Genomic DNA, 26932 nt, shown 5'->3' on the forward strand with positions numbered 1-26932 from the left:
TGGCTGAACAAAAATAATCAGCAACTACATCATTTTATAACAAAAGAATTATAACGAAATGAAGTTCTCTCTTGACGATCTTCTCCAGCTATGCATGAAATGAAAAGTATTTTCAACATACATCCAACTTCCGAAGTACAGCGTAACAAAACATTTAAATTTTCAGTTTATTTTGATTAGTTCTTAATCCTTTTTCCCCAAAACATTTTGGCACCAAATAAACTTTGCTACAAATGGGGATTCTCCTTTGAGAATACCTGCATGACCAGGGTTGCTAAAATAGGGGGGTAAAAAGGCTGATCGACAAGAACATCTACATAAACTATTAGGAAAATATTTCCAATCAAGAAATGAATTGGTACTTACCATTGTGTGCATACACTTAGATCAATGCCTGTCAGAGCCTTACAACAACGAATAGCAGTCTTAATCAACACAGAGGGATCTTTTTCTGGGTCTGGTCCATCCAACGAAGGAGACCAGTGGCCTCCAATGGCCATAGCTTCATCCTTGCCTTTCATGCCCACTAAAAACTAATTCAAAACAAAGAATCATTTACATATATTACACAATCTGTAAATTACAAATAAAATACTTGAGAAGGAAAGGTACAAACCTTTCCAATATCATTTTTACTACCTCTGGTATCTGTCAGTCAAGGAAGAGTTCAGTTCATCGTGTTCCACACTGCATTTCAGCAATGGAATAGGATTTACACATCATAACTCATCCTTCTAAAATATTTCTTCAGATAGCGTTCTTTTAAAGAAACAAGCTATAATTTAAACTTTAACAGCATCCAAAGACACTCTGAGGTTCATTACCACTAAGATTTTACTATGCTACAAATATAAAACATCACAATGACAGTTGAACTAGTGACATAAAAAGAAGATATAATCTACAACAAGAAAAACATCTACATCATTAAATTCTAGGTGCCTTAACAATACTGAAATTCATTAACTAATTAACAAAATGAAAAAGTGTTTTACATTTTATGTATATACAGTTAGAACTAAGTAAAGTAATATACACCTAAAGTTAAAATAAATGTGTCATTTTACCTTAACAAGTCGAGCAGGATGTTGAAATCCATCTCGAAGTTCTTGTGGGTCTTCAGCAAGAGCACACGACTTATGATACAAATCTTCCATACTAGGGCTAGCCATCAGCATTACCTATTATAGTCAAATAATTCAATCCTGTCAAAAGTCTAAAGTAATGTAAAAAAATGAGAAGCACTACTAATTATCTTTACATATCATATATCTGAAATTTTTTTATAATAATGGAAAATAAAATGCTATAGCATAGAAATGATATTAAATACCTTATAATTACTTAGTTTTAAATTTTCAAGGGACACTTTCTTGATCAAAAGACATCTGAAACATCTGCTGACTGTATGCAATATAGTGACTATTACCCTAAAGACTAAACTTTAATGCAATCATCCCCAGGGCTACCCAAAGTCATATAACATTCCAAAAAGCTCAATAACATCAACTTTATCTTTACATTTTTATAAGTTTAAAATGTTGTAAAAACCATAGTTTCACAGCTTAAGAGGTGAGGCAAAGAGAGTTAAATTAAATTACTTATATAAACAAAACAGAATTAGACAGTCATGAAAAAAACAGGTATTTAGGTCTTCTATTAAATAACCACTCTGTAAAGATTAACTCCACATACCCTCTTATTATAAATAACTGCTGTAATCACAGTGGAATACAAACCTTTGCACTGTATAAGTGGTCAGCATCTGGTGGATCAAGAATGGCCATATTTTTTTCTAAGGACTCTACTTCTCTGTGCATTACATAAAAATTGCAGTAATTTCCCAGCTGAAATGGTCTTGACAAAGGGAAAGCATCCACCCATGTAAACTGAGCATCAAAAAAGTCACTAGGTATATACAAATTCTGATAACGGCGCCTTAGTTCCATCATGTCACAACTGGGACTGAAAAACAGACATAAGTAGTGAATACATAGTCTTAATATCAAAGGCTATGCAAACATTCACTCAATTCTGAAGCTAAATATAATCTGACACAGCAAAAAGCTGAAAAAAGAGAAAGTCAATTATTAATGAGCTATAGATTTGCAGAGTGACATATAAAAATCTTATTTTCAAATATGTATACTCAAAGCTTTGAATAAATCAGTGGTATCTAATTGTTACCTTTTTTCTTTACTTTTTGTGTATAGCTTATAATTCATTAGAGAAGACCCTTTGAAATAACTTCGACCCCAGCTCCAGAAAAGACATGAATAAAAGCAGTTCTTCCTCAGTTGGAATTATGCATTATTTGAGAAAATTAGGGTTCATATAGAATGGATAGAAACAAAGGATAAGTGGTACCAAATTAGTATTTTTGAGTGCCCTTCAATCAGGTCTATACAGTGTAGAAAAATATAACTTTCATTCTGACTATACTAAGTTCCTAGATCAAGTATACTTAACATTCAAAATTATTAGAAATATTTGGATTATAACTTTGGATTATCTGCACCTCCATACACCCTTCTATGTGAACAATTAAGATCAACACACAATTGTCATGTAAAGAGAGGATAAATTTCTTGGCACTGATTTTTTTTTTTTTTTTTTTAAGAGACAGGGTCTTGCTCTGTCACCCAGGTTGGAGTGCAATGGTATTATCATTGCTCAATGCCACCTCAAAACTACTGGGCTCAGGTGTTCCTCCTACCTCAGCCTACCAAGTATCCAGGAATACGGAAGCATGCCAGATGCATGTCACTCCTGCCTGAGTTACAGAGCAAGACCCTGTTGATAACAACAACAACAACAACAAAAAAAGTAGTTGCTGATTTGACCACAAGCAAGAGTAAATGAACACCAACTACACACATAACATAATTAGGCCAAGTCACAGAAAATTTTCTTGGCATTAAGAACCTTAAATAAAATATACTGGTTTACTAGACCTAAAATTGAATATATAGAAATTTTAACTTTTTATAGGCTACTATTATGAATATTAGCTATTACACGCTGTTGAAATGTAATATTATCCTCTCAGGCCACTGAAGTGCATACAGTTACTCATTCCTATGCTAAAGAGCTTTGAACACTGCTTTAAGTGATTTTCCTGTTTTACTGTCAATTTGTTTTTCCCATCTGTTAATCGATGACTTAGTTGCCACCACAACCCACCATTAAGTATTGAGCATGTACAACTACCACACACTGGGTTAAGTGCTTTAGATACATGAACTCAACCTCACAATAATTTTGCTAATTCATATTATCTCCACTTTGCAGGTGAAGCTCAGAAATTCTGGGTAACTTGCCCATGACCTCTGATTACAAAGGCTGAATGATATATTTAGGTATGTGTGTGTGTTATACAGGTTTATGTTTCTATTATACTACACTGACATAGCTAAACTTGAAATGATTCTTTCATTGTTGAATTACTGCTCTGTCACATACAACCGACTATACATGAAATTAAGTTATCAACAAATCTGAATATTAAACAATTCTAACTTTAAGGAACAACTTTATCACCAAGGAATGTCCTTGAGGGGCTGCTTTTCAATACTAGCTGGTATCTTTAATGAGGGCGTAAAAATAACAAACCCTTTCAGAGAGCTAACTACTACTTCAAATTGCTTATCTGCCCTTATATAAGAACACTAAATGCAGTAAATGAATGTTGCAAGAAAACTTTCTGTAATACCTTCCATCAATTTATACAAAATTAGTAAATTCAATGAAATGAGGAAACCAAAGGAACCTACCAATCTAGAGAAAACTTTGAAAACTGAACTGTATAACGTGGAACTACACGTCGAACTCTCCGAGGTGATCGTTCTCTCTCTCTTCGGGGAGATCTTTCCCGGGAGCGTTTCCTCTGAGGCGATCTTTCTCTGGATCTACGCCTTTCTCTCTCCCTTTCACGACTTAAAGCAAAATTTTCCACAATTACTAATATTTCTGGCATTATGGAACAGTTCTTTAGTGAAATATGATAGGTAATATAAGCAAGATTCCACTGTATATTTCACTCTTAAAAATTTTTGGTAAAATATACATCACATAAAATTTACATTTCACCCTCTTTTAAGTGTATATTTCAGCGGCATTAAGTGCACTCACATTACTGTGCAGTCATCACGACCATTCATAGTATACTTTTTAAAAACACACCTTCGGTCATCTTTTCTGTTAGGCACTTGATCTCCTCTGTCATTCCTTCCTGAAAATCTGGACGGTGGATCTAACCTTCGCGCAGGTTGTGGCTGTGAAACTATACGAACAGGAGGCTGTAATAAACCAGCTTTAAAAGATAAAAGAAAAAAAATTTTAACTTGTTTAAACAAAGTTCAAAAGCATGGTTAATTAGATGAACACAGACAACTACTTGGGAGTCACTAAAATTGTTTACTCAATGTTAGTACAATTTATAATTTTTTTAAAAGAATAAGTACGGTCTGATGAATTCTTCCTATTACTGAAAATCAACAATTTCGTTTTGAAATAATATAAATATTTACTGTATCTCCATATAGGATATAATCCATGTAAGATATAACAAATCTATCTTCTTGGATACAATGCAAACTGAAAATAATTTATTGACAGAAGTATTTTAAAAAGATTAACTAGGCCGGTAGTAGTAGCTCATGCCTTTAACCGCAGGACTTTGGGAGGCCAAGGCAGTTCAGATCAGCCTGGGAAACATAGTGAGACCCCATCTCAATAAATAAATAAATAAATAAAAATAATAAAATAAAATATAAAATAAATAAAATAAAATAAAATTAGCAGGGTGTGGTGGCATGTGCCTGTAAGTCCCATCTACTTAGGAAGCTAAAGCAGAGGTCTCCTGAGCGTAGGAGTTCAAGGCTTCAATGAGCTATGATTATGCCACTGCACTCCAGCCTGGGCAACAAAGCAAGATTCTGTCTCCAAGAAAATGAAAACAAATAAAAAATTTAAATTAAAAATCTCTGAAGTAGATAAAACTACATCACAGAAAATAAGAAACATAAGAATACAGGACAAATAACTTTATACATCTTGACTGATAACATATGAAAGATTCACCATATCTCACCTAGATAATACTTTTCTAATATCAGTCTATTTTAATGATATTAATTCCCAGTATGAAGCCTAGTAAGGTAATCATCTGAATTACTCCTCTGGAGTTTTAGCAGGAAAAAAATTTCTCAACTACTATGTTTTCTAAAAAATTAATTCAATATGAGTCTGATTTTTTATTATGAATGAAAAAACGTGTGTCAGCAGAATTCTTGTGCTTCTTGATGCTTGTAATGTATCATCTCAGAAACATATAAGAAGCTTTCAACTTAATAACACCCTCAAGGGGACATCTCAAGTAAGAAAGAAGTACTTTTTTTTTTTTTTTTTTTTTTTTTTTTTGAGACAGAGTCTCACTTTGTTGCCCAGGCTAGAGTGAGTGCCGTGGCGTCAGCCTAGCTCACAGCAACCTCAAACTCCTGGGCTCAAGCGATCCTCCTGCCTCAGCCTCCCGAGTAGCTGGGGCTACAGGCATGCGCCACTATGCCCGGCTAATTTTTCTATATGTATATTTTTAGTTGTCCATATAATTTCTTTCTATTTTTAGTAGAGACGGGGTCTCACTCTTGCTCAGGCTAGTCTCGAACTCCTGACCTTGAGCGATCCACCCGCCTCGGCCTCCCAGAGTGCTAGGATTACAGGCGTGAGCCACCGCGCCCGGCCAGAAAGAAGTACTTGATGCCTTAATGAGGGCACCAGAAAAGAACATAGGAGTCAGCTTGAAAAGATTCCCACTGCAATTATCTATAAATGGACAATTAAAGCATTAAAAAGAAAAACAACTGAGTATAAAACAGCAAATACATAAAAATCTAGAGGCCACAGTGATAATAAAACAGACAAGTAAGCAAGAAAGAAAAAACCTCGTTGCCACCACTGGAGATGAGTTTTACCACCAACTCCTTACCCTGCAAATTGGTAAAGGGAATTCCCTACTTGAAAAGGGAAAGCTCTTCTCTGCAGAACAGTGACAGTTACTAGTGACCATAAGAAAGATGAAAGGTGATAAGAAAAATCCAGCCGGTGGTGGTGGCTCATGCCTGTAATCCTAGCACTCTGGGAGGCGAAGACAGGAGGATCACTAAAGCTCAGGAGTTTGAGAACAGCCTGAGTAAGAGTAAGACCCCGCCTCTACTAAAAACAGAAAAAATTAGCTGGTCGTGGTCATGTGCCCTGTGGTCCCAGCTATTCGGGAGGCCTTTAAAAACCACAAACACCATTTTTAACTAAAAGACCACACAAAACCAGGCCATGGGCCAAATCTAAGGGCTACGGTTTGCCAACCCCTGATCTATAGACATTAAATCAAAGATTGCTATACAATAATATATTCACAGAGTACCAAAGTATTATCCACAGATTATTTACACATGGAAAAAGATTCCCTTATAATGAAAAGATCTATGGCCACCATTTTGTCCAAGTAATCAAATGTAGCATCAATAATAGTTGAACTGACAACATACACTTTCTAACATGATATAATATGAACTACAAAGCATCACCTATCTGTAATGTATTCTTGCCAAAAGCCTTTAAACTTATCTTCTAGTTTACAGTTTATAAGGCAGATAGAGGAACAAGGTAAAAACACAAGGTTTCAAGAGAAATCCATAGGACTAAACATTCCATAAGAATCTATCTACAAGTCAACTAGGCCAATTTCTTCAAAAGGTCAGTGACAGGCCAGGCATGGTCGCTCACGCTTGTAATCCTAGCACTCTGGGAGGCCGAGGAGGGCGGATCATTTGAGCTCAGGAGTTCGAGACCAGCCTGAGCAAGAGCGAGACCCCATCTCTACTAAAAATAGAAAGAAATTATATGGACAACTAAAAACATATATAGAAAAAATTAGCCGGGCATGGTGGTGCATGCCTATAGTCCCAGCTACTTGGGAGGCTGAGGCAGGAGGATTGCTTGAGCCCAGGAGTTTGAGGTTGCTGTGAACTAGGCTGACGCCATGGCACTCTAGACTGGGCAACAGAGTGAGACTCTGTCTCAAAAAAAATAAATAAATAAAAAATAAAACATAATGTTGAACAAAAGAAGTTTTACAGAAGAGGTTAAATATATGCCATCACAAATCAAGTTCAAAACAGACAAAGCTGGGGCCGGGCGTGGTGGCTCACGCCTGTAATCCTAGCACTCTGGGAGGCCGAGGTGGGCGGATCGTTTGAGCTCAGGAGTTCGAGACCAGCCTGAGCAAGAGCGAGATCCCATCTCTACTAAAAATAGAAAGAAATTATATGGACAACTAAAAATATATATAGAAAAAATTAGCCGGGCATGGTGGTGCATGCCTGTAGTCCCAGCTACTCGGGAGGCTGAGACAGAAGGATCGCTTGAGCTCAGGAGTTTGAGGTTGCTGTGAGCTAGGCTGACGCCACGGCACTCACTCTAGCCTAGGCAACAGAGTGAGACTCTGTCTCAAAAAAAAAAAAATAAATAAAATAAAATAAAATAAAAAAAAAATAAAAAACAGACAAAGCTAAAGCATATTGAGGATGCATAGAGAGCAAAACTATTAAAAAAGAAACAACAATGTTATTTCTTGACCTGGGTATTGATTACACAGGGTTCATTTAAACATAACTCATTAAACTTTAAACTGTCCTATCACATTAAGTATGTCATAATTTACAATAAAAAAGAAAATGCCACAATTACATTCTTTAAATGCCAATTGAGAAGACTTCCATAATCTAAGGCTATCATTTTAAACACTGTTTAAACATGTCCAGTATTATCAAAAAAAACATTTTGCAAAGAAAAATTTAAAACTCAGCGCATTCATCTGATGCACTATGGTTCAGTAAGTAATTTAAACCATCAGATTCTACATGTATATAAAATGTTATTGGTATGTTTATAAGAAATAAGTCTCAAAAACATAGTCTTTCATTACAGATAAGACACCAAAAAGAGCTGACTGCAGTGGCTCATGCCTGTAATCTCAGCAACTTAGGAGGACAGCCTTTGGCCAAGATTTTAAGACCAGCCTAGGCAACACAGTAAGGCTCCATCTCTAGAAAAAGTAAACAAAAATTAGCCTAGCATGGTGATGCACACCTGTAGTCCCTGCTACTTGGGAAGCTAAGCCAGGAAGATCCCTTGAGCCCAGGAGTTGAAGGCTGTAGTAAGCTATGATTGAGCCATTATATTCCAGCCTCAATGACAAAGCAAAGCCAGCCCTGTCTCTTAAAAAAGAAAAAATAAATAAATAAATAAATCAAAAGATACCAAAAATGGGACAGGGGATTAATAGATTTGATGTTTGTTTTAAGTCCACATAGAAGACATCAATGAATTTGCTAGTCACTGAACTTATTTTTACCATTAAGGGCAATAAAATAAAATACTTCCATATAGCTGCAGAAGTAGAGGTGTTCTATTAAGGATTTTAAAGTTTTAAGTTAAGTTTTCTGGAAGTCTCGGTTGTTTTTGTCATTAAAAGTGTATTGTTGGCCGGGCGCGGTGGCTCACGCCTGTAATCCTAGCACTCTGGGAGGCCGAGGTGGGCGGATCGTTTGAGCTCAGGAGTTCGAGACCAGCCTGAGCAAGAGCGAGACCCCATCTCTACTAAAAAAAAAAAAAATAGAAAGAAATTATATGGACAGCTAAAAATATATATATATAGAAAAAATTAGCCGGGCATGGTGGTGCATGCCTGTAGTCCCAGCTACTCGGGAGGCTGAGACAGGAGGATCGCTTGAGCTCAGGAGTTTGAGGTTGCTGTGAGCTAGGCTGACGCCACGGCACTCACTCTAGCCTGGGCAACAGAGTGAGACTCTGTCTCAAAAAAAAAAAAAAAAAAAAAAAAGTGTATTGTTATTATTTTAACAACTAAAGAATTATGTATTAGTCTGAAACAGAAGCAAAGATACCTTTCTGCTGTGGTTGCTGTAATAAGGGCTGTGGTTGAGTCTGCAATAGCGGTGTAATCGAAGCTGCTGAAATCTGTGCCTGAAGCAGAGACTGGGGCTGGGGCTGAGCCTGAACACCAAATGTTGTCTGTGGTGCAATCGGCTGAAGTACAGCAGGAGGAGTCTTCAGTAAAGGTTGAGTTTGGGACTGATTCTTAACAAAAAAATAAAGAAATAAAATAAAAATTAAGAAAGAAAAAGAAAAATCTTTGTGCACTGTAAGACTCAATTATCAAGTTTCTATAATAGCTAACTCAATATTTTATGTACCTGATTTGGTAGTGTTTGAATTCTTTGTGCATTCCATTTAAAAGGCATATTAGGATTGTAAGTAGCTTCAACCAATACTCTGTCACCCACTTGGGGGGTTTTCCCTTTGACAGCACTGCAAAAAAAGAAAAAAAAAAGTTAAATATAAATATTAATACAATTAAAAGTCATTCTCTCACTAAGCACATACTTAGTATTTTAAAATAAACTGTATCTGGACAGGTGTGGTGGTGCACACCTGTAACCCGAGCTACTTGGAAGGCTGAGGTAGAAGGATGGCTTCAGCCCAGGAGTTTGAGACCAGCCTGGGCAATATGGCGAGATTCCATCTCAAAAATAAAATAAAATATTAAACTATATCTGAAATGGAAGCATGGCAATCTCTTTTAAGAAGTAGATATACCTCATAGACTCACTTTGGAAGTGATGTTTCACTTTCTGCATATAAACACAAAGTTTGAAGTTAAAAAGCACATGACTACTTAGACTTCCAACCTCACAAGTCTGCCCAAGAATATTGTGAGAAATGCCACATAATACCTATAAAATATTTATAAATAATTTTCCATAAACTAGTTTGTTCAATAATCATAAAATATCTTTAATTATATTCTCCATCAAAATAGGTCACAAGTACAAATATAATACAAGCTAAATGATAAAAACAGTACATTACTTATGCTTTTATGGGTCTTACAAAAAAATAAACAAAATTATAGCTAAATTAAAATCTTTGTCACGATTAAACAGGTGGCTTATTCTAAATGCAAGAAGCCATCTGACAAAACATAATAAAGTTTACCTAAGCTGAAAGAACACATCTTCATCCACAAATCCAAATGTATCATGTAGCTTTGTAACGACCCCTGTGAAGACACGCTGCTTCTGAGGCTGGGTTTGCTGCTGACTGGACCTTGGTGTTGGATATGATACGGTTATCTGTGCTGTAGGCTGAGGAGTAGACAGGCTAAGGCTTGTAGGCAGTGCAACAGCTGGCTATAAAAAAAAAATTAACATCAAATTAAGGTGATGATTTGAAATTGTCTAAAAATTTAAAATGACTACTTGAAACTTACCGAGAATGTTAAAAAAATTAATTTATATAAAGTTAGAAGATAAACAGGTAATCTTAAAAGTGAGAATCAAGCCTAAAAAATTATAAATTATTTTCAATCTATTTCATCATAAAGTTCCCTTAGATGAGTGGTTTCCTGGTTGCTGTAAGGAAAAAAGGTACCATCGTGTAATGAGCTTAAAAAACATTGCCACATTGCCTATTTTAATCCCCTTTTAGAAATTCAAAATCCATGCTAGCATGATAAAGGATCAGGCAATTCCTAAATATAGCAAAGGAGCTCAGCATTTCTTAAACTTGACCACAAAATTATTTTCTCATGGAATTTCTTTAACATCTTAAGATAGTAATGCTTTATGGGCACACTTTGGGAAATGCAGTTCTAAAAAAAGAAATTTCTACAGCTTTTCTACTTTATTTGGAAATTCTGCTGAGGACTGAAAATATGAGATAGGTGTTAGCTGATTTCAGTTCTTCAATAAAAACAGAGTAAGGTTGATTTCTCACTGGCATATACTTTTTTTTTTTTTTAAATAAGAGATTCAAGACCAAAAAAGTACAAAAGGTCATACACTGAATAGCTTTTTTCCTATCTCTGTTCCTCAGCTACCCAGTTCCCTAACCATGAAGTAATGATTGTCACCAGTTATCATTATAGAGCCCCCTGTAAATGTTTTATTCAAATATGTACATACAGATAAAGAGATCCCCTTTTCCTTCCTCTATATAAATGGAAGCAGATAATACACACTGGAACTTTTCTTCTTCATATTATCTGGGCTAACATTCCATATCAGTACACAAAGAAGTTCTGCAGCTTTTTTAACACTGCATAGTATTTCGCTCTATGTACAACCAGGGGTCAGTCAACTATGGCCCATGGGCAAAATACAGCCCACAGCCTGTTTTTGTACAGTTTATATCCTAAGAATCCTGTTTATGCTTTTCAAGAGCTGTAAAAACAGAATATGTGACAGGGACTGTAAGTGCTCCAGAAAACCTAAGGTAGCATTACATATCAAAAGTTCAAAACTGGCAAGGCGTGGTGGCTTACGCCTATAATCCTAGCACTTTTGGAGGCTGAGGCTGGAGGAAGGCTTGAGGCCAGGAGTTGCAGACCAGCCTGAGCAACATAGCAAGACTTCATTTCTACAGGAGGAAAAAAATACAAATATTAGCTAGGCATGGTGGTGATAGCCCGTAGTCCTAGCTACTCCAGAGGCTGAGGAAGAGGATCACTGGCGCCCAGGAGCTTGAGGCTGCAGTTAGCTATAGTGATGCCACTGCACTCTAGCCTGGCCAAGAGAATGAGACCTTATCGTCAAAAAAAAGAGAAAAAAAAAGTTCAAAACTTTTGAATGTTGCTTAAAAATTAAGATAACATATACAATAATTTGACCTGCTGAGGATGAGGTAAAAAGGAAATAACATTCAAAAAATCTCCAAAAATATTAGCTACGAAAAAAGCAAAAGCAAAAATTATTCAGTTTAAAATCAAACCTCATATTTATTCAAACTATATCACAGATAGACTTGAAATAAAAAACATAAAAGAAAACAGAGCACACCTTCCATCTTTATTTAGCATTATATTGCTTAAGTATTATATGAATCTAATAAGTATCTTTCAACCCTGAAAGAAAAACTAGAATAAGAATAAAATTTTACAGTTCAATCAGATATCCAAAAGAAACAAAGTAACACCAAACTGACCTGTGTTAAGATGGTCTGCTGGGGTTGCTGTAACTGAAAATACAAAAAAAAAATACATAAAAAAAAAAAAAGGAAAAAGATCAATCAGAATTGTTGTTTCATAGATACTTTATAAAAGGAAAAATTTCTGTTAAATAGTTATTTTTAAGTAAAATGTGAAAAGTAACAAAGGTCATTAGGTATAAGGTTTTCTACAACTATTTCTAACAACTGCAGACCATATATGTAAGTAACTCATTCACTAACAGGCACTTAGCTACATTTAATAAAAAATTGAAAAATTGATTTTGTTGTTGTTATTTCATAGGAATAACACCCACAATAAAACCCCACAAGTACCTAAAGGCAAAGATTTCTAGTTTGCCAATGTGCTACAGAAATGATTCAATATCATCACTAGGTTATTTGTATCAAAAAACATCACTGGTCATCTAATTCATATATATCCCCTAAAATGAGGACTCCTGACGGTCAGAATTGCCACAGGCATGGGGACTGTGAAGGACCACACACTTTGCCCATGTTTTCCTAGCAATAGCAAAGTGTGCCATTATAAGAAAGTAAAAGGAATTGGTGTGAGGGGGGAAATTTAAAAACTCTAGAATATAAATTTCAATTAGGCTAAGACAAAAAAACCTATACGAAGTTTTTGGGTTTTTTTTTTTTTTTTTTTTTTGTAGAGACAAGGTCTCACTATTGCCCAAGCCAGTCTTGAACTCGTGGCTTCAAGTTATCATCCTGCCTCAGCCTCTCACCCAAAGTGCTAGGATTACAGGTGTGAGCCACTGCCAAAAAAAAAATTTTTTTATAGGCACCTGTCCTGTGATGAGGTTCTAATTCAAAACACTCAGTTTACCTGAAGTCACCAGGTATTAGAGGTAAAATCAGACCAGAATGCTATTTTTCTAAAAGTACAGAATAGTTGAATGCCATTTTTAAGGCAAGAATGAGTAATGCCATTTTCATATAGTTTGACCTAAACCATTATAATTTTTAATAACATATTTTATAAGAGTAAAATAAGTCTAAGAGTATTTTGAAAACAAGATAGCTGACTTTGATATCTCTTGCCAGTATTTTAGAATTTTAAAGCAATTACTAGTGGGATACTATAATGCTGAAGGAAAATGCAATGCTTCTGAAGTCTTAAAGGGCTTAAGCAAAGAATAAAACTTGGCCATAGATCTAGGGACAAGAGTTTATGGATTGAGAAGCCTCATATTCCTCTATACTGTCTTTGAATCCAGTTTTTTGTCCTTATCTTTTGTATTCCTTTTTCCTCTCCTGAATCCTTATGTTCCTAAAACTTTCTAATGGCACTTTCTAATGGCAGGTGATCTTCAAAAAGGACTGAAGATCACCTCCTAGCCCTGGATAAGCTTAGAATGGGCACTTAGACTAGAGCTTATCTAGATTCCAGCAGGGCAAACTCTCTTTTCCTTTACAATCTTCTCTTGGGGTTCATTTTTTTTTTAACCTCTTCTGACCGACATAGATGTAAGACCTTGAGGAAAATGATTAGAGTATGAGTCTAAGGAAAAAGGCCCAAAGAAACTGCTTTACATCTAAATCAGGAGTTTTCAGATTATTCAACTATGCCTTGGGAGCACGGGTGTGAACTACAAAGGGAGGCTCTCCCATTTTCAACAGTTCTATTTTAATATTTTATATATAAGATTTCCATACAATTTCAGTAATAAAATAACAAGTAGAGGTTCTACTGCTTTAAAGGCTGAAAAATAATGGCCTATATAGGGTTTAGGCTACAAGCACAAAAAGGAGCTTTTCATTTTCACATGTGGTCTAGTCCAGCAGAGTTGGCCTAGAGGTTCCAGACAGAAGTATAGGGCCAAAGACTCAGTAACAGGGTGGTTCTTTCCAGATTATCCTCTGCATATTTTCTTACAAACAAGTGACTAAGACTGGCTGCTAGTTAAGAATCTAGGTTTTTAGCACCACCACCATATCCCCATTGCCCTTGGAGACATTTCTTTTTTCCTAACTCATTTCCCCCATACCCTCCCAAAGAATTCATTTCACACGTTAAGGTAGCTGGTAAGAATAAAAATCTACATCAATTGAACTTTGGAACAAATGGCTATTTTAAATCAGTTGTTAATAATGGAAAATATAAACTAACCTGTTGTTGCACACTATACAAGGCCTGCTGAGGTTGGGAATATTGCTGAAAGATTAAAAAAAGATTTTTCAAAGAAAAGTATTTTTATTTATTCTCAAAAAGTGGTGTGTGTATATATATATATAAAAATACATAGAATTACACTAAACAGAAATTTTCTCGAAGCTAAATTTCACCTAAAATAAACAAAATGGTAATTACTTATACTTTGGGATCCATCAAGAACTGAATTTTGTTCAAATAAGTAAGGTGAAAGAACTATCTAATTTAAGAACTTAAGAATTTTTATTATTCCACTGTATTTCTCTATATGTGCTGGGCATATATAATTTTCATCACCTGAAAAAAACAATAAGCATAAAAACCCAAAATTCTTCATTATTTATAAAATGAAGGTCGCAACCTTGGCTACTCAGACAGATTTTATAAAGTTTTCTACAATCACAAAATGAAACCTATTAAAGATTCACCTGTTGCAATGCAGCTGCTGCAGCTGCGGCTTGTTGCTGCAATGCTGCGGTTTGAGTTAACTGATAGTTGGCTGGGGTTTGTGTGGTAAGGCCTGCTGCCGCCAGTGCAGTTTGCTGTGTATAAATGGTTGGAGATGCTCCAAGGAGTGATGGCTGCTGAACACCCAGTGCAGCTAAAATGATATTTAAAAGAGAAGGAAAAAAAATCAAGATTATTAAGGATATAAAACAATATAAAATCAGTATATTGAAGAAACATCTGTACTTCCATGTTCATTGCAACATTATTCACAATCTTCAAGATGTGGAATCTTACAAAAACACACTTAGAATAAGATCTAATGTGGTAGCATAGTAGGGCAACTAGAGTTAACTATAATTTATTGTGTATTTTGAATAACTAAAAAAGTGAAATTAGAATGTCTCTAACAAAAAGAAATGATAAATGCTTGATGTGATGGCTATCCCAATTACTCAGATTTGATCATTACACATTGTATGTTTGAATCAAAGTATCACTTGTATCTCATAAATCTGTAACTATCAAATGTCCGTGAATATTAAATATATATATCGAATCAACATTGAGTGTCCATCAATAGATGAATAGACAAAGAAAATATCAGTCAGACACAGTGGCTGGTGCCCGGAATCCCAGCTACTCAGGAGGCTAAATCAGGAAGGATGTGTGAGCCCAGGAATTTGAGGTTATAGTGAGTTATGGTCGTGTCACTGCACTCTAGCCAGAGGAAGAGAGCAAGACCCTGTCTCCAAAAGAAAAAAAAAAAAAAAAAAAATCTTGTCATTTGTGACAACATGGATAAACCTAGACAACATTATGTTAAGTGAAATAAGCCAGGCACAGAAAGACAAACATGATATAATCTCACTTACATGTGGAGAGTAAAAAAGTTGAATGCAGGCCGGGCACAGTGGCTCACACCTGTAATCCTAGCACTCTGGGAGGCCAAGGCGGGTGGATTGTTTGAGCTCAGGAGTTCGAGACCAGCCTGAGCAAGAGCAAGACCCCGTCTCTACTAAAAATAGAAAGAAATTACCTGGCCAACTAAAAATATATACAGAAAAATTAGCCGGGCATGGTGGCGCATGCCTGTAGTCCCAGCTACTCGGGAAGCTGAGGCAGGAGGATCGCTTCAGCCCAGGAGTTTGAGGTTGCTGTGAGCTAGACTGACGCCATGGCACTCTAGGCCGGGCAACAGAGTGAGACTGTGTCTCAAAAAAAAAAAAAAAAAAGTTGAACTCGTAGAAACCAGTAAAACGGTGGTTATCAGGGGAGGAGGGCAGGACTGGGCAGATCCTGGTCAAAGGTCACAAAATTTCAGTTAAGAGTAAGTTCAAGAGACATATTGTATATCATGTTGACTACAGTTAGTAACAATATATTGTATATTTGAAAATTTAGCTACTAAGAAAGTAGATTTTGGCCGGGCGCGGTGGCTCACGCCTGTAATCCTAGCACTCTGGGAGGCCGAGGTGGGCGGATCGTTTGAGCTCGGGAGTTCGAGACCAGCCTGAGCAAGAGCGAGACCCCATCTCTACTAAAAATAGAAAGAAATTATATATGGACAGCTAAAAATATATATAGAAAAAATTAGCCGGGCATGGTGGTGCATGCCTGTAGTCCCAGCTACTCGGGAGGCTGAGACAGGAGGATCCCTTGAGCTCAGGAGTTTGAGGTTGCTGTGAGCTAGGCTGACGCCACGGCACTCACTCTAGCCTGGGCAATAGAGAGAGACTCTGTCTCCAAAAAAAAAAAAAAAAAAAAAAAAGAAAGTAGATTTTAAGTATTCTCACCACACAAAAAAATAAGCATGTGAGGTAATAAATGTTAAATAGCTTGATTTAGCCATTCTACAATGAGTGTATATATATATATGTGTGTGTGTGTGTATATACATATATATATATATATATAAAGACATCATTTTGTATACCAAAAAAATTTATAATTTTTACTTGTTGACTAAAAAATTTACCCAGGCAGTGACTTAAAATGATAATTTGCTAAGTCAAATAATTGGGGGAAGGGGCTCAGAATGACCTATTTTGGTATGTAATGTTTAATACACACTCAAGGCTAAACAATGAAGGGAACACGAAAAAGGCTTTACTTGATATTTTTATGCAATTCAATGAAATGCAGAAAATTAAGTAAAATTTACAGTCTAGCATTATACTTCACAAAACTATATCTCCTGGAACAGTGAATGCTAGCATTCTGGGACAAGAAACCTTTAATAAAGGGGGGAGGGGAGTTAAGGTTTAAAAAGTTTAGGAAAGTGAATTAAGCACATTTTACTGTAGGATTTCTCAGAACATACAACATGACATTATGAATCTCAAAAGGGTGGCTATAAAAGCAATATTTCCTCACGGAACACTCCCTTCTCCAAAGTATCTTGCTCACATCTGAGAACTTGAAAAAATGCTACTTTATAGCTATTAGTTAATAACCCTATAGAAGAAAGAACATTGTGGTTTATAGGAACAGAATAAAGAGCATTAATGAACCAAATAAAGCAAGGTAACCTCTAAAACACCCCCAAACTTGAGATTCATTATCAATTAAAAGTCCAGATTAATTTTACTTAAAAACAAAACAAACCAACAATAACAAAATAAGACAAAAACAAATGAAGAAAATCCCAGAAACCATGTTTGGAATTTTTATAAATTCCAAATTACTCTATAAAAACACTGATTTTTAAAAATTAAGAAAAGGGGGGAATCTATGGTAGAAAAAAACTTTCCAAATGTCCTAAACACACAGTGCTAGTCATTACCATACCAATTTTTTACATTCTCTTTTAACTGTTTTTAAGGTACGTGAGATGTCACAGATGGGCAGAAAGGAGAAACCAGGACCAACAAAATGAATTTAAATAGAAAGAAGTGGGGAATATCTTATCATCAATGTAAATTCAAAATAAGATTAACTGCAATGAGAATAAAAAAAAAAAAGTGAAGCAAAATCTAGGGCACAAGTTCTAAAAGGTGGGCCCTGTTAACCTCCTGAAATTGTATGCAAAATTGCAGACAAGAAAGTCCACAGCTTTCATCAGATTTTTCAAAAGGATTACGGACCCAAAACAGGTTAAGAACCACTCTTCTAGGGTAAAAGAAGAAAAATTCTCATGGAAATAGCAGACAAGGAAAGACTCTAAGAAAATTTACTAGTATTTTAAATTCTAAGATTGGCATGGACTGTACTTAACAAAAGTTAACATCCCAGGTTCAAATAGCATGCCCATCTCCTTCACCCACCTGAGCTCTGGCCTCAGCTGGTACCAATTTCCAGACTCCTGGGAAGTACTGATAGTTGCCACAGCAGAAGAGCTCAGAGCCATTTCTCAGAATGTCTATATTTTCTCATAGTTTTTGTAAGTGTTCTGTACCCTGCCACACAGCAGTCCAGCACCAAATAGGTGGGAAGACAATCAATACCCACATGTCTCTTTTCTACTCTTGATAGTCCCATGTGATGAGTTAGAAAACAAGACAGATTAATTGGTAATGAAGGATTTGACCACTAAGAGAAATTGATGGGAAGGTAATTAACCTTCCGGTACAGTAGTTGCTTCACACACTAGCTACTTATCCAAATTTTGTGAAATTGCTGGGCATGTGAGTGTGGGGCGGGGGGGTCTCACTATGTTGCTCAGGCTGGTCTTGAACTCCTGGCCTGAAGTGATCCTCCCACCTCAGCCTCCCAAAGTGCTGGGATAATAGGCATAAGCAACCTCACCCAGGCAAGGCTAAGTTTTCTTAAACCATCTTTAAGGACAAATGTAAAATACATTATTTTCTAAAAACAAAGATCAATTTCATGACTGAAATGTTCATGTTATAAGATACTACTAAAGCAATTATTTATTGACCAGTGAACATACCATTAAAACACAAAAGAGGAACCTGTCATCAATCTTATCAAATTTACCGTTAAATTTTAAAATCTTCACTATAAATAGGTGCTCTATCTCTGTTAAGGTGTGTCAACTTTCTGAAATAATGGATAAAATTTAAAACCTCAGATTGTCCCAAGAAACTTCTTTCTCTTTAACCTTCTGAAAAATTATTGAAGCAATGGTCAGCAATGTCTTATCCTTTGATATTTCCATATATTGATGTACAGTATACTCAAAAAGCAGTCTCATGCTATTTGGAGAGAACGACATAAAGATGTGGGGAATCCTCTCAAACAGATAAGTCACTACTTCCTAGACTTTACTATATACTTGGGAAATATTAAGGCACTATAAAGAAAAATACGGTTCCTTTCTCTCCAATTCTATCAACTTAAAGAAAAAAATAAATTAGTTATCCAACTCTTTATAACTTTTAAGTTTACTAAAATACTTATGAACCCGGGTTTTAAATCAAGTAAACAAAAGGTTTCAAAATGTCATCTTCTATTCAAGAGCCTTCCTAAGAAGTGATCTTTAAAGATTAGATTTCATAAAAGTATAAAATCTTTGATGCCCTTGTGCATCAGACAACTCATTGGTCAATCCATGGCTGTGGCTTTCCAGGTTCTACTCTAAGCCCACAGTGTACAAAATGCTGGAGATACTCATTACTTTTTATTTAAGAAATTAAGGCACAATTTTTTTTTTAAGAGACAGGGTCCCGCTATGTTGCACAGGCTGGAGTGCAATGGCTATTCAATCCTGGGCTCAAGCAATCCTCCTGCCTCAGCCTCCCAAGTAGCTGGGACTACAGGTGTGGGCCATTATGCCCGTCCCCATCCCCACATTTTAATGCTATTTTAGTTATAAAGATACACATGTAACTATTTTGAATCAAATATATTGAAGGTACCTGTATATTCAATAATTGATCTAAGGGCTATTTAAAGATTCAGTAAGCAATTCACTGGTTCTTTCTCTCAATGTCTCTATACACAATTAAAAAACTGTTAAACTTTCAAACCTAAAAGCTCTAGGGTCCCTGGCATGACAATCACTGAAGACACTGCAGAACTTCAGGTAGAATATGGAAAAATAAAATAAATATTAAGAAAGGAACAGAGTATTTCAGGGTATAGAAGAAATGAAAAATGGGGTTGGAAAAATATATGACTGTGAATACAATCCCAGGGAGTTTAAACCATATTCTAAAATTCCTTGAAGATATTTTTGCAGATGAATAAGAGAATGGTGTAATACAATGAACCACAATTCTGAAGTCCTAACATTGACTCTTCTATGACCTTAAGTGAGACCTCCACAAATTTGTTCACTTTTCTGGGCCTCAATTTCCTTATCTGTTGGTTTTTTTTTTTTTTTTTGAGACAGAGTCTCACTTTGTTGCCCAGGCTAGAGTGAGTGCCGTGGCGTCAGCCTAGCTCACAGCAACCTCAGACTCCTGAGCTCAAGCGATCCTACTGCCTCAGCCTCCCAAGTAGCTGGGACTACAGGCACGCGCCACCATGCCCGGCTAATTTTTCTCTATATATTTTTAGCTGTCCATATAATTTCTTTCTATTTTTAGTAGAGACGGGGTCCCGCTCTTGCTCAGGCTGGTCTCGAACTCATGACCTCCAGCGATCCACCCGCCTCGGCCTCCCAGAGTGCTAGGATTACAGGCGTGAGCCACTGCGCCTGGCCCCCCTTATCTGTTTTTGAGAAAGAAGTTGGGACAGAATCTAGTTCAGGCCCCATTCAGCTTTGAAAAATTCTGTGATATCGACAGAAACTATGCTTTAGGAATATCATATCTGACAGATACACTGGAGCTGGGAGAGAATTTAGTAATAGTATATACAGCAAGCAAGAAAGGAAAGCAAATATAAGCAAGCAATTACAACTAAAACAAAACGATAATAAAGATAGAGCATCATGACTAAGTGAGAGATGGAACAAAAATCTTCCTGACAGAAGTGGAAGATCTATGGCAAGCACTTTTGATTAGGATACAAAGGTTTGGGAAAGGTACTGAACGGCCTGAAAGTTAGATGAGAGAATTTGGCATGTAAACTGTAATAAAGAGAAAGCTGCTACTGATGGAGTTATCCAAATATGAAGTGCACGAGGCCTAAATGTAAAATGGAGGAGTAAATTCCAGACATTTTCCAAGTGGAAAAAAGTTAAAGTCTGATATGTGATTGAGTATGGGGCTTCAAGAAAATGAAAGATGACAGACGATGACACCTAGGAATTACTAACTGTCCTTAATTGAATAGGCTCAGTATTAAAATTAATCAGAAACAATTCAAGTACAATTCAAATCTTCAATTTTACATAAGATTTCAGCAATAAACTGATAGTGTATATGCTGTCATGTAAGTTTTTAACATTTTAAATGTATCATCTGTGTGAATGCAATGAAATTTTCAAATACAGTTAACCGAGAATTTTCATTTAGTACGAATGCAAAATAATCTTGTCAGAAAATTCAACAGTAAAGGTACTAATTGGACAAACCCATGTTAAGTTATACACATAAAGGAAATAGAATGGCAATTTTTACATTGCTCTCAAGAGAAACTGAGTTAGAAATAGAGGCACAAAGATCAACATACAGGCCGGGCGTGGTAGTTCACGCCTATAATCCTAGCACTCTGGGAGGCCAAGGCAAGATGATCGCTCGAGGTCAGGAGTTCAATATCAGCCTGAACAAGAGCGAGACCCTGTCTCTACTAAAAATAGAAAAATTTAGCCTGGCGTGGTGGCATGCACCTGTAGTCCCAGCTACTCCACAGGCTGACGATCCCTTGAGCCCAGGAGGTTGAGGTTGCAGTGAGCTATGATAATGCCACTGCACTACAGCCTGGGTGACAAAGCAAGAGCTTACCTCAAAATCAAAACAAAACAAAACACCAACATACAGTCAGTTGTCCATATCTGTGGGTTCCACTATTGAGGGAAAAAAAGCAATTAAAAAAAACAAGAAAAAAGAATATAAATTAAAAAAATACTGTTTTTATAGCATTTCCATTGTATTAGGTGTTTTGTTTGTTTTTTCAGATAAAGGCTTTTGCTCTGCTGCCCAGACTAGAATGCAGTGGCCCAATTATATAGCTCATTGCAACCCCAAACTCCTGCGCTTAAGCAGTCCTCCCAGCTCAGCCTTCCAAGTAGCTGGGAATTATAGTTGTGTGTGACCAATCCCAGCTAATTTTTTTTACTTTTTTAAATAGAGACCAGGTCTCACTATATTGTCCAGGATGGTCTCAAACTCCCAGCCTCAAGAAATCTTCCTGCCTCACTCTCCAAAGTGCTAGGATTACAGGAATAAGACACTGAGCCCAGCCTTTTATTAGGTGTCATAAGAAATCTAGAAATGATTTAAAGTACATAGGCTACATGCAAATACTATACAATTGTATACAACGAACTTTCAAGTCCACGAATTTTGATATGGGGAGACACGTCCTAGAACCAATCATGAATAGGAGGAAGACTGTATTTCATTTGAGTTGAATAATTCAGTTAAGCTTTTTCTGTTTATGACCATTGGTTTGTATCTGGTATGTTTCAATGGTTGTATTTTTTTTTTAAATAGGGTGAAACTGGCACCCATTATTACCCTGAAGTCCTTTGAAAGTCCTTTGTTGAAATTTTTTTCTCAAATTGCATTTGAAGATGCAGGAGAAAACTTAAGGTGTTATACATAGGTTAAAATGTTCTCTATTGATATTAGGCATAAATAAGACAAACTTTAATTGCCCCAGAATTGAAAAAACATTAACTTTGCTTGGCTCTGAGAATCAACTGCACTAAGATGATATATAATTAGTCACAAGAAAGCTTTAAAACAAGGCAAGAGGGAACACTCACTCTATTTTATAGCATCAGGTGTTGCCAGATTCTTAAAAAAAAAAAAAAAAAGGTGGCAAGAAAATATCAAATGTTCAGGAAGTAGCCCAAATATAGCACCTAGAAATTAGATATTTTAATCAAAACAAAGTCACCAGACAGTTCCATTTAGAACCTACTCCAGGATTTTCATAGGAAAGCTAAGCTATCTAAACACTAAAAAAACACCTGTCTACTTACAGAAGTAATGATGTCAGCAAATTTTAGATTTTGAAAAATTCTGATTAATGATAGATCTAAGAAAATCCATAAATAGGCCGGGCGTGGTGGCTCACGCCTGTAATCCTAGCACTCTGGGAGGCCGAGCCGGCAATATTACTCGAGGTCAGGAGTTCGAGACCAGCCTGAGCAAAAGTGAGACTGTCTCTACTAAAAATAGAAAGAAATTATCTGGACAACTAAAAATATATAGAAAATATTAGCCAGGCATGGTGGCACATGCCATAGTCCCAGCTACTCGGGAGGCTGAGGCAGGAGGATCACTTGAGCCCGGAGTTTGAGGTTGCTGTGAGCAAGGCTGATGCCACAGCACTCACTCTAGCCTGGGCAACAAAGCAAGACTGTCTCAAAAAAAAAAAAAAAAAGAAAACCCATAAATAATTTCAGGCACAAATAAAATATAAGCTGTTTACAAAACCCCATTATTTATATATGGACTCTCTATATCCAAACACAGAAAAAGAAGACCTACATTCACTATTGACTTGGCCTTTGACAAATTTTATAAATCTCTGGTGTCTCCTTTGCTCAATCTTAAAAATAAAAGAATATAACATACATTCAAATAATTATAATACAAATATTAAGAGCTAAGGACAACAGATTTGTACCATAACGGCTATTTTATTGACACAATACAAACATGAAATCTAAAACAAATCGTAGTAAAAGCCAGCTAAAACATGCTTGTTTACCACACAGCACTTGCTTCTGGACACACAGTAGTTGCTAATAATTCCTGTTTCATCAAAACTAAGTAAATTCCTGTTTTCCCATTATGTAACATAGAAAAGAAATACTTGGATCTGAATTCAGTATATCTATAATGATTATTTCATATAATTTTCATTTGTCAACAGAAGTAACCGCTGACCTTTAATCACCCAAATCAAGCGTAATTAAAAACACTATCTATTTCCATGACTAGAGGGAAAAAAACCCAAAACACTAAAGTACCCATTTAAGGAAAAAGGTCACCTAGATAACTATCATTCCCACCAAATTTTAGAACACTTCTGGGACAAGAGAGTGACATACAAAAAAAGAAAAATTTTAGAACACTAAAGTTAGAAGATCACAGTGTCTCTAAAACTGACCTCAAATGACAAAACAGATATTTTAAGCAAATAAAACACAGCTAAGCACAAGATATATCATAAATAAAAATATACTCAAATTAACAGACTAAGCTGCAACTTTTCTGGGTATTCAAAATCTCATTCTGTAGAATCCCTGGGAAACTTATCTGAAATGCCTGAACACTACTGGTTTATTATATTTAAGTAAAAAATGAAAAGCTACAGAAGAAAGAGTTAAATGTTTTAAGGTTCAACCAGTAAGTCAAGAAATGGTAAAAAATTCTTCCTCAGAAAATTGGGGGAAAAAAAAATCTATTGAAAGTTTCAATAGCATTTTTCATTTATTTTGAAAATAACATTTTGTCGACTTTATTTTGAAATGTCAATGTTCACTTACTGCTTTAACAACTATCATTTTCCTTTGCTTGGTAATTACATTCTTTAGAGTTAGTTTTTCTACTTTAAATTCAAACTGAAAACCACAGGTATGTATAGTTTTTCATAAACTATGGCTTTCAAATACATTTACTTTTAAATATAACTCGTAAATATTGGCACCTTAACATGCAAAATAGACTCTATTTAATGAAGGAGTGGCTGCTAACCTCTAACATACTTAAATCAATTAAAAGTTAATCAATTTAAGATATTTTTAAATGGTAATACTGTCCAAATTGCTAGGTAAAACAGCCTTTTTACGAGTTTTTCTGTGAATTTTTAAAAGGATCCTCACAGATAAAGGATGCATCATTTGCAAACATTTTACAGTATCATGCACAGTCTAATCCATATAGTTATAACAAGGTCCTCCCCCAACATTTACAGTACATGTGTTCAGTAGCCTGACCTGGCTGTGATACTGCAGTGGCTGTAAACTGAGTAGCCCATGGCGGATTCTTCTGTCCTCCAAACTGAGCCATGATGCACAAGGAAAAAAACCTTCACTTGTTTGTCTTCTATAGCAGCGATCTATTAAGAAAGGATCCACATTTTAAAATTCAGCCAAATTACAAATATCACAAAATGATATTTGAAAGAAATGTTTAATGTATCAAAGACATCTTCGTAGATCTAAGTAGACACAACTGGAAGTAGAAAAAGGGCAAAAGAACATCTGAAATGCAGCAAAAACATTTTACATCAAGTACATCACCAAAACTACCCTAGTTTAAAAGATGACCTAAGGAGTACACTTGCAAGAAAGGCACTCATGCGACTACAAATTGTCGCATTTAAACGGAAGACTGTCTGCTGTGTCTACCCAATTGTTAACAAAAAGAAGTTCACAACTTTATGTTCACAGGAAACATAGCCTGCGTGTTTCATACGGCAATAGGTTGGGGAGTAAAGCCAGAGAAGTGATGAAGCCAATAACGGAAATTAGGACGAGACCCCCAAGAAAGGTTTTAAAGAATATCATTTAGATAACGAACATCTCTTTACTTTCTCTAGTAAAGAAGCCGTGGGATTCTTTTCTATCCTCTCCCTCGAGGGAAAAGGCAGTTGAGATAACGGATGTCCCTTCAAGAACCACTGCGAAGACCCCTCCCCCCAATTCAAACGAGAAAAGGCACAGACCTCCGCCCGCGCACCCCTCCCCCCGGCCGCCGCGACTTGGAAGGGCCAGAGCTCTGCCATCCATCTTCCTCAGGCCCCAGCCGGCTCCAGAACACGGAGGGCAGAATCTACCGACCCACGACAGTGGCCGAAGCGCTAACGAGGGGATACTAAGAACTGCGGTCTCCTCAACCCTGGACCGGACGGAGAAAGCCTCCATCCCTCAAAGCGCACGCTGCCGCGAGCCGCCCCAATGCCCTGGACCTTGAGAACCAGGAGGCTAAAACCGCAGCGGCTCGGGGGTGATGGATGGCGGACGGCAGGCTGAGGGCTCCTGAGGCGAGGCTGAGGGGCGCTGGGGACACCTAAAGAGCCGCGGGGAAAGAGCGAGGGGTGGGGGAGGGGCCGGCCGCGCGGGGCCTGCTCCGACCCGCACAAAAGGGACCGTGTCCCTCCCGCCCCAGTCCCACAAGAGCCCCACCGTCGCCGGCCTGCGGCCGCCGTGCCACCAAAAGTCGCTCCTGGCCCTTCCGCGGATCCGAAAGGATGTTAAGAAGCCTGGCTTGGCCGCCCGCCGCTCCAGCCGAGCGGACCAGACCTTCACCTGAGTTGGGTCCGGGCTAACAGCGAAGCCATTTCAAACCCGTCAGCCTTAGGCGCATGCGCCAACTTCCCCCTCTTCCTCCACGCCTCTCTCCTCCTTCCAACTCCTGGAGGAGCGGCGCTTACGGGTTGACGTTCTACGTGCGCGCTCCCCCGTCGGCCTCAATAGGCTCGTCCTTTTCACTTCGCGGCTGGAACTAGAGCGCGCCTAAGAAGGGTTACCTTGGCTTCGCTTAACAATGAGCAGGGCTACGTCTTCCGCTCGCTCTGAGGGAAGGACTTTCCGGAGGGTGGGGAGGAAAGAAATGGCGGTCACGTGATCCGAGCGGGGCCGCCGCCATTTTACGTTTTTTCCTTTTTTTTTTCCCCCTAGTTCAATAACTTGGGAGAATGAATGTATCTCGTAACATCGTAACATTTTTGAAAAATTAGGTAAAATTTACATAACATACAATTTACTATTTCAAATATTTTGAAACATTTTTCATCACCGGAAAAAGAAACTCACACCTATTAAGCAGATGCACTCTAATCCCTACCTTCCCCAGTATCTGGCAACCACTAATCTTTGTGTCGCTGCACTTGCCTATCTTAGACAGTTCACGTAAATAGATTCATAAAATATGTGGCCTTTTGGGTATCTGGCTGCTTTGACTTATACACAATGTTTTCAGTGTTCATCCGTGTTGTAGCATGGATCCGTACTTCATTCCATTTTATGGCCAACGTTGCTGAATATTTAATGTTTGGTTTCCCAGATTTAAGGAAATTTTTGCTTTTCTCTTAAGTTATCTGTAGCTTACAGCAATTTGGTAAAGTATACCTTTGTGAACAAAGATGAAACTTACTTTTTTCTCCCTGATCTCTCTGGAATTCAGAAACTATTAGTGAGTATTATTATTTTCATGACAATATAGTAACATGCATCAGTTCGATAAGAATTTGTTCTCCTTGTAACAATATACA

At 36.9% G+C, this 26932-nt stretch overlaps 1 protein-coding gene and 1 non-coding gene across 3 annotated transcripts in view; both read right to left on the reverse strand.

Moving 5' to 3' along the window:
- Positions 1-26030, reverse strand: part of CCAR1 (cell division cycle and apoptosis regulator 1) — a 57013-nt gene extending 30983 nt beyond the window's left edge. The window contains exons 1-13 of one of the 2 annotated variants that reach the window (XM_069460030.1): positions 25845-26030; positions 24654-24775; positions 14671-14843; positions 14201-14245; positions 12061-12093; positions 10075-10268; positions 9273-9387; positions 8964-9156; positions 4183-4312; positions 3774-3935; positions 1740-1965; positions 1068-1181; positions 367-533 (exon numbers count right to left, since the gene is read on the reverse strand). In XM_069460030.1, coding sequence (XP_069316131.1) covers positions 367-533; positions 1068-1181; positions 1740-1965; positions 3774-3935; positions 4183-4312; positions 8964-9156; positions 9273-9387; positions 10075-10268; positions 12061-12093; positions 14201-14245; positions 14671-14843; positions 24654-24726 — 1625 coding nt within the window. In that variant the 5' untranslated portion in view covers positions 24727-24775; positions 25845-26030. The remainder of the gene's footprint in view (positions 1-366; positions 534-1067; positions 1182-1739; positions 1966-3773; positions 3936-4182; positions 4313-8963; positions 9157-9272; positions 9388-10074; positions 10269-12060; positions 12094-14200; positions 14246-14670; positions 14844-24653; positions 24776-25844) is intronic. The other variant, XM_069460031.1, reaches the window with a different exon arrangement.
- Positions 664-728, reverse strand: LOC138376749 (small nucleolar RNA SNORD98). Its single transcript, XR_011231724.1, has one exon. It is a non-coding gene; the product is annotated as a small nucleolar RNA SNORD98 (small nucleolar RNA).
- Positions 26031-26932: the final 902 nt, after the last annotated feature.

This window comes from Eulemur rufifrons, chromosome 28 (genome assembly GCF_041146395.1).
Source record: "Eulemur rufifrons isolate Redbay chromosome 28, OSU_ERuf_1, whole genome shotgun sequence".
NCBI lineage: Eukaryota > Metazoa > Chordata > Mammalia > Primates > Lemuridae > Eulemur > Eulemur rufifrons.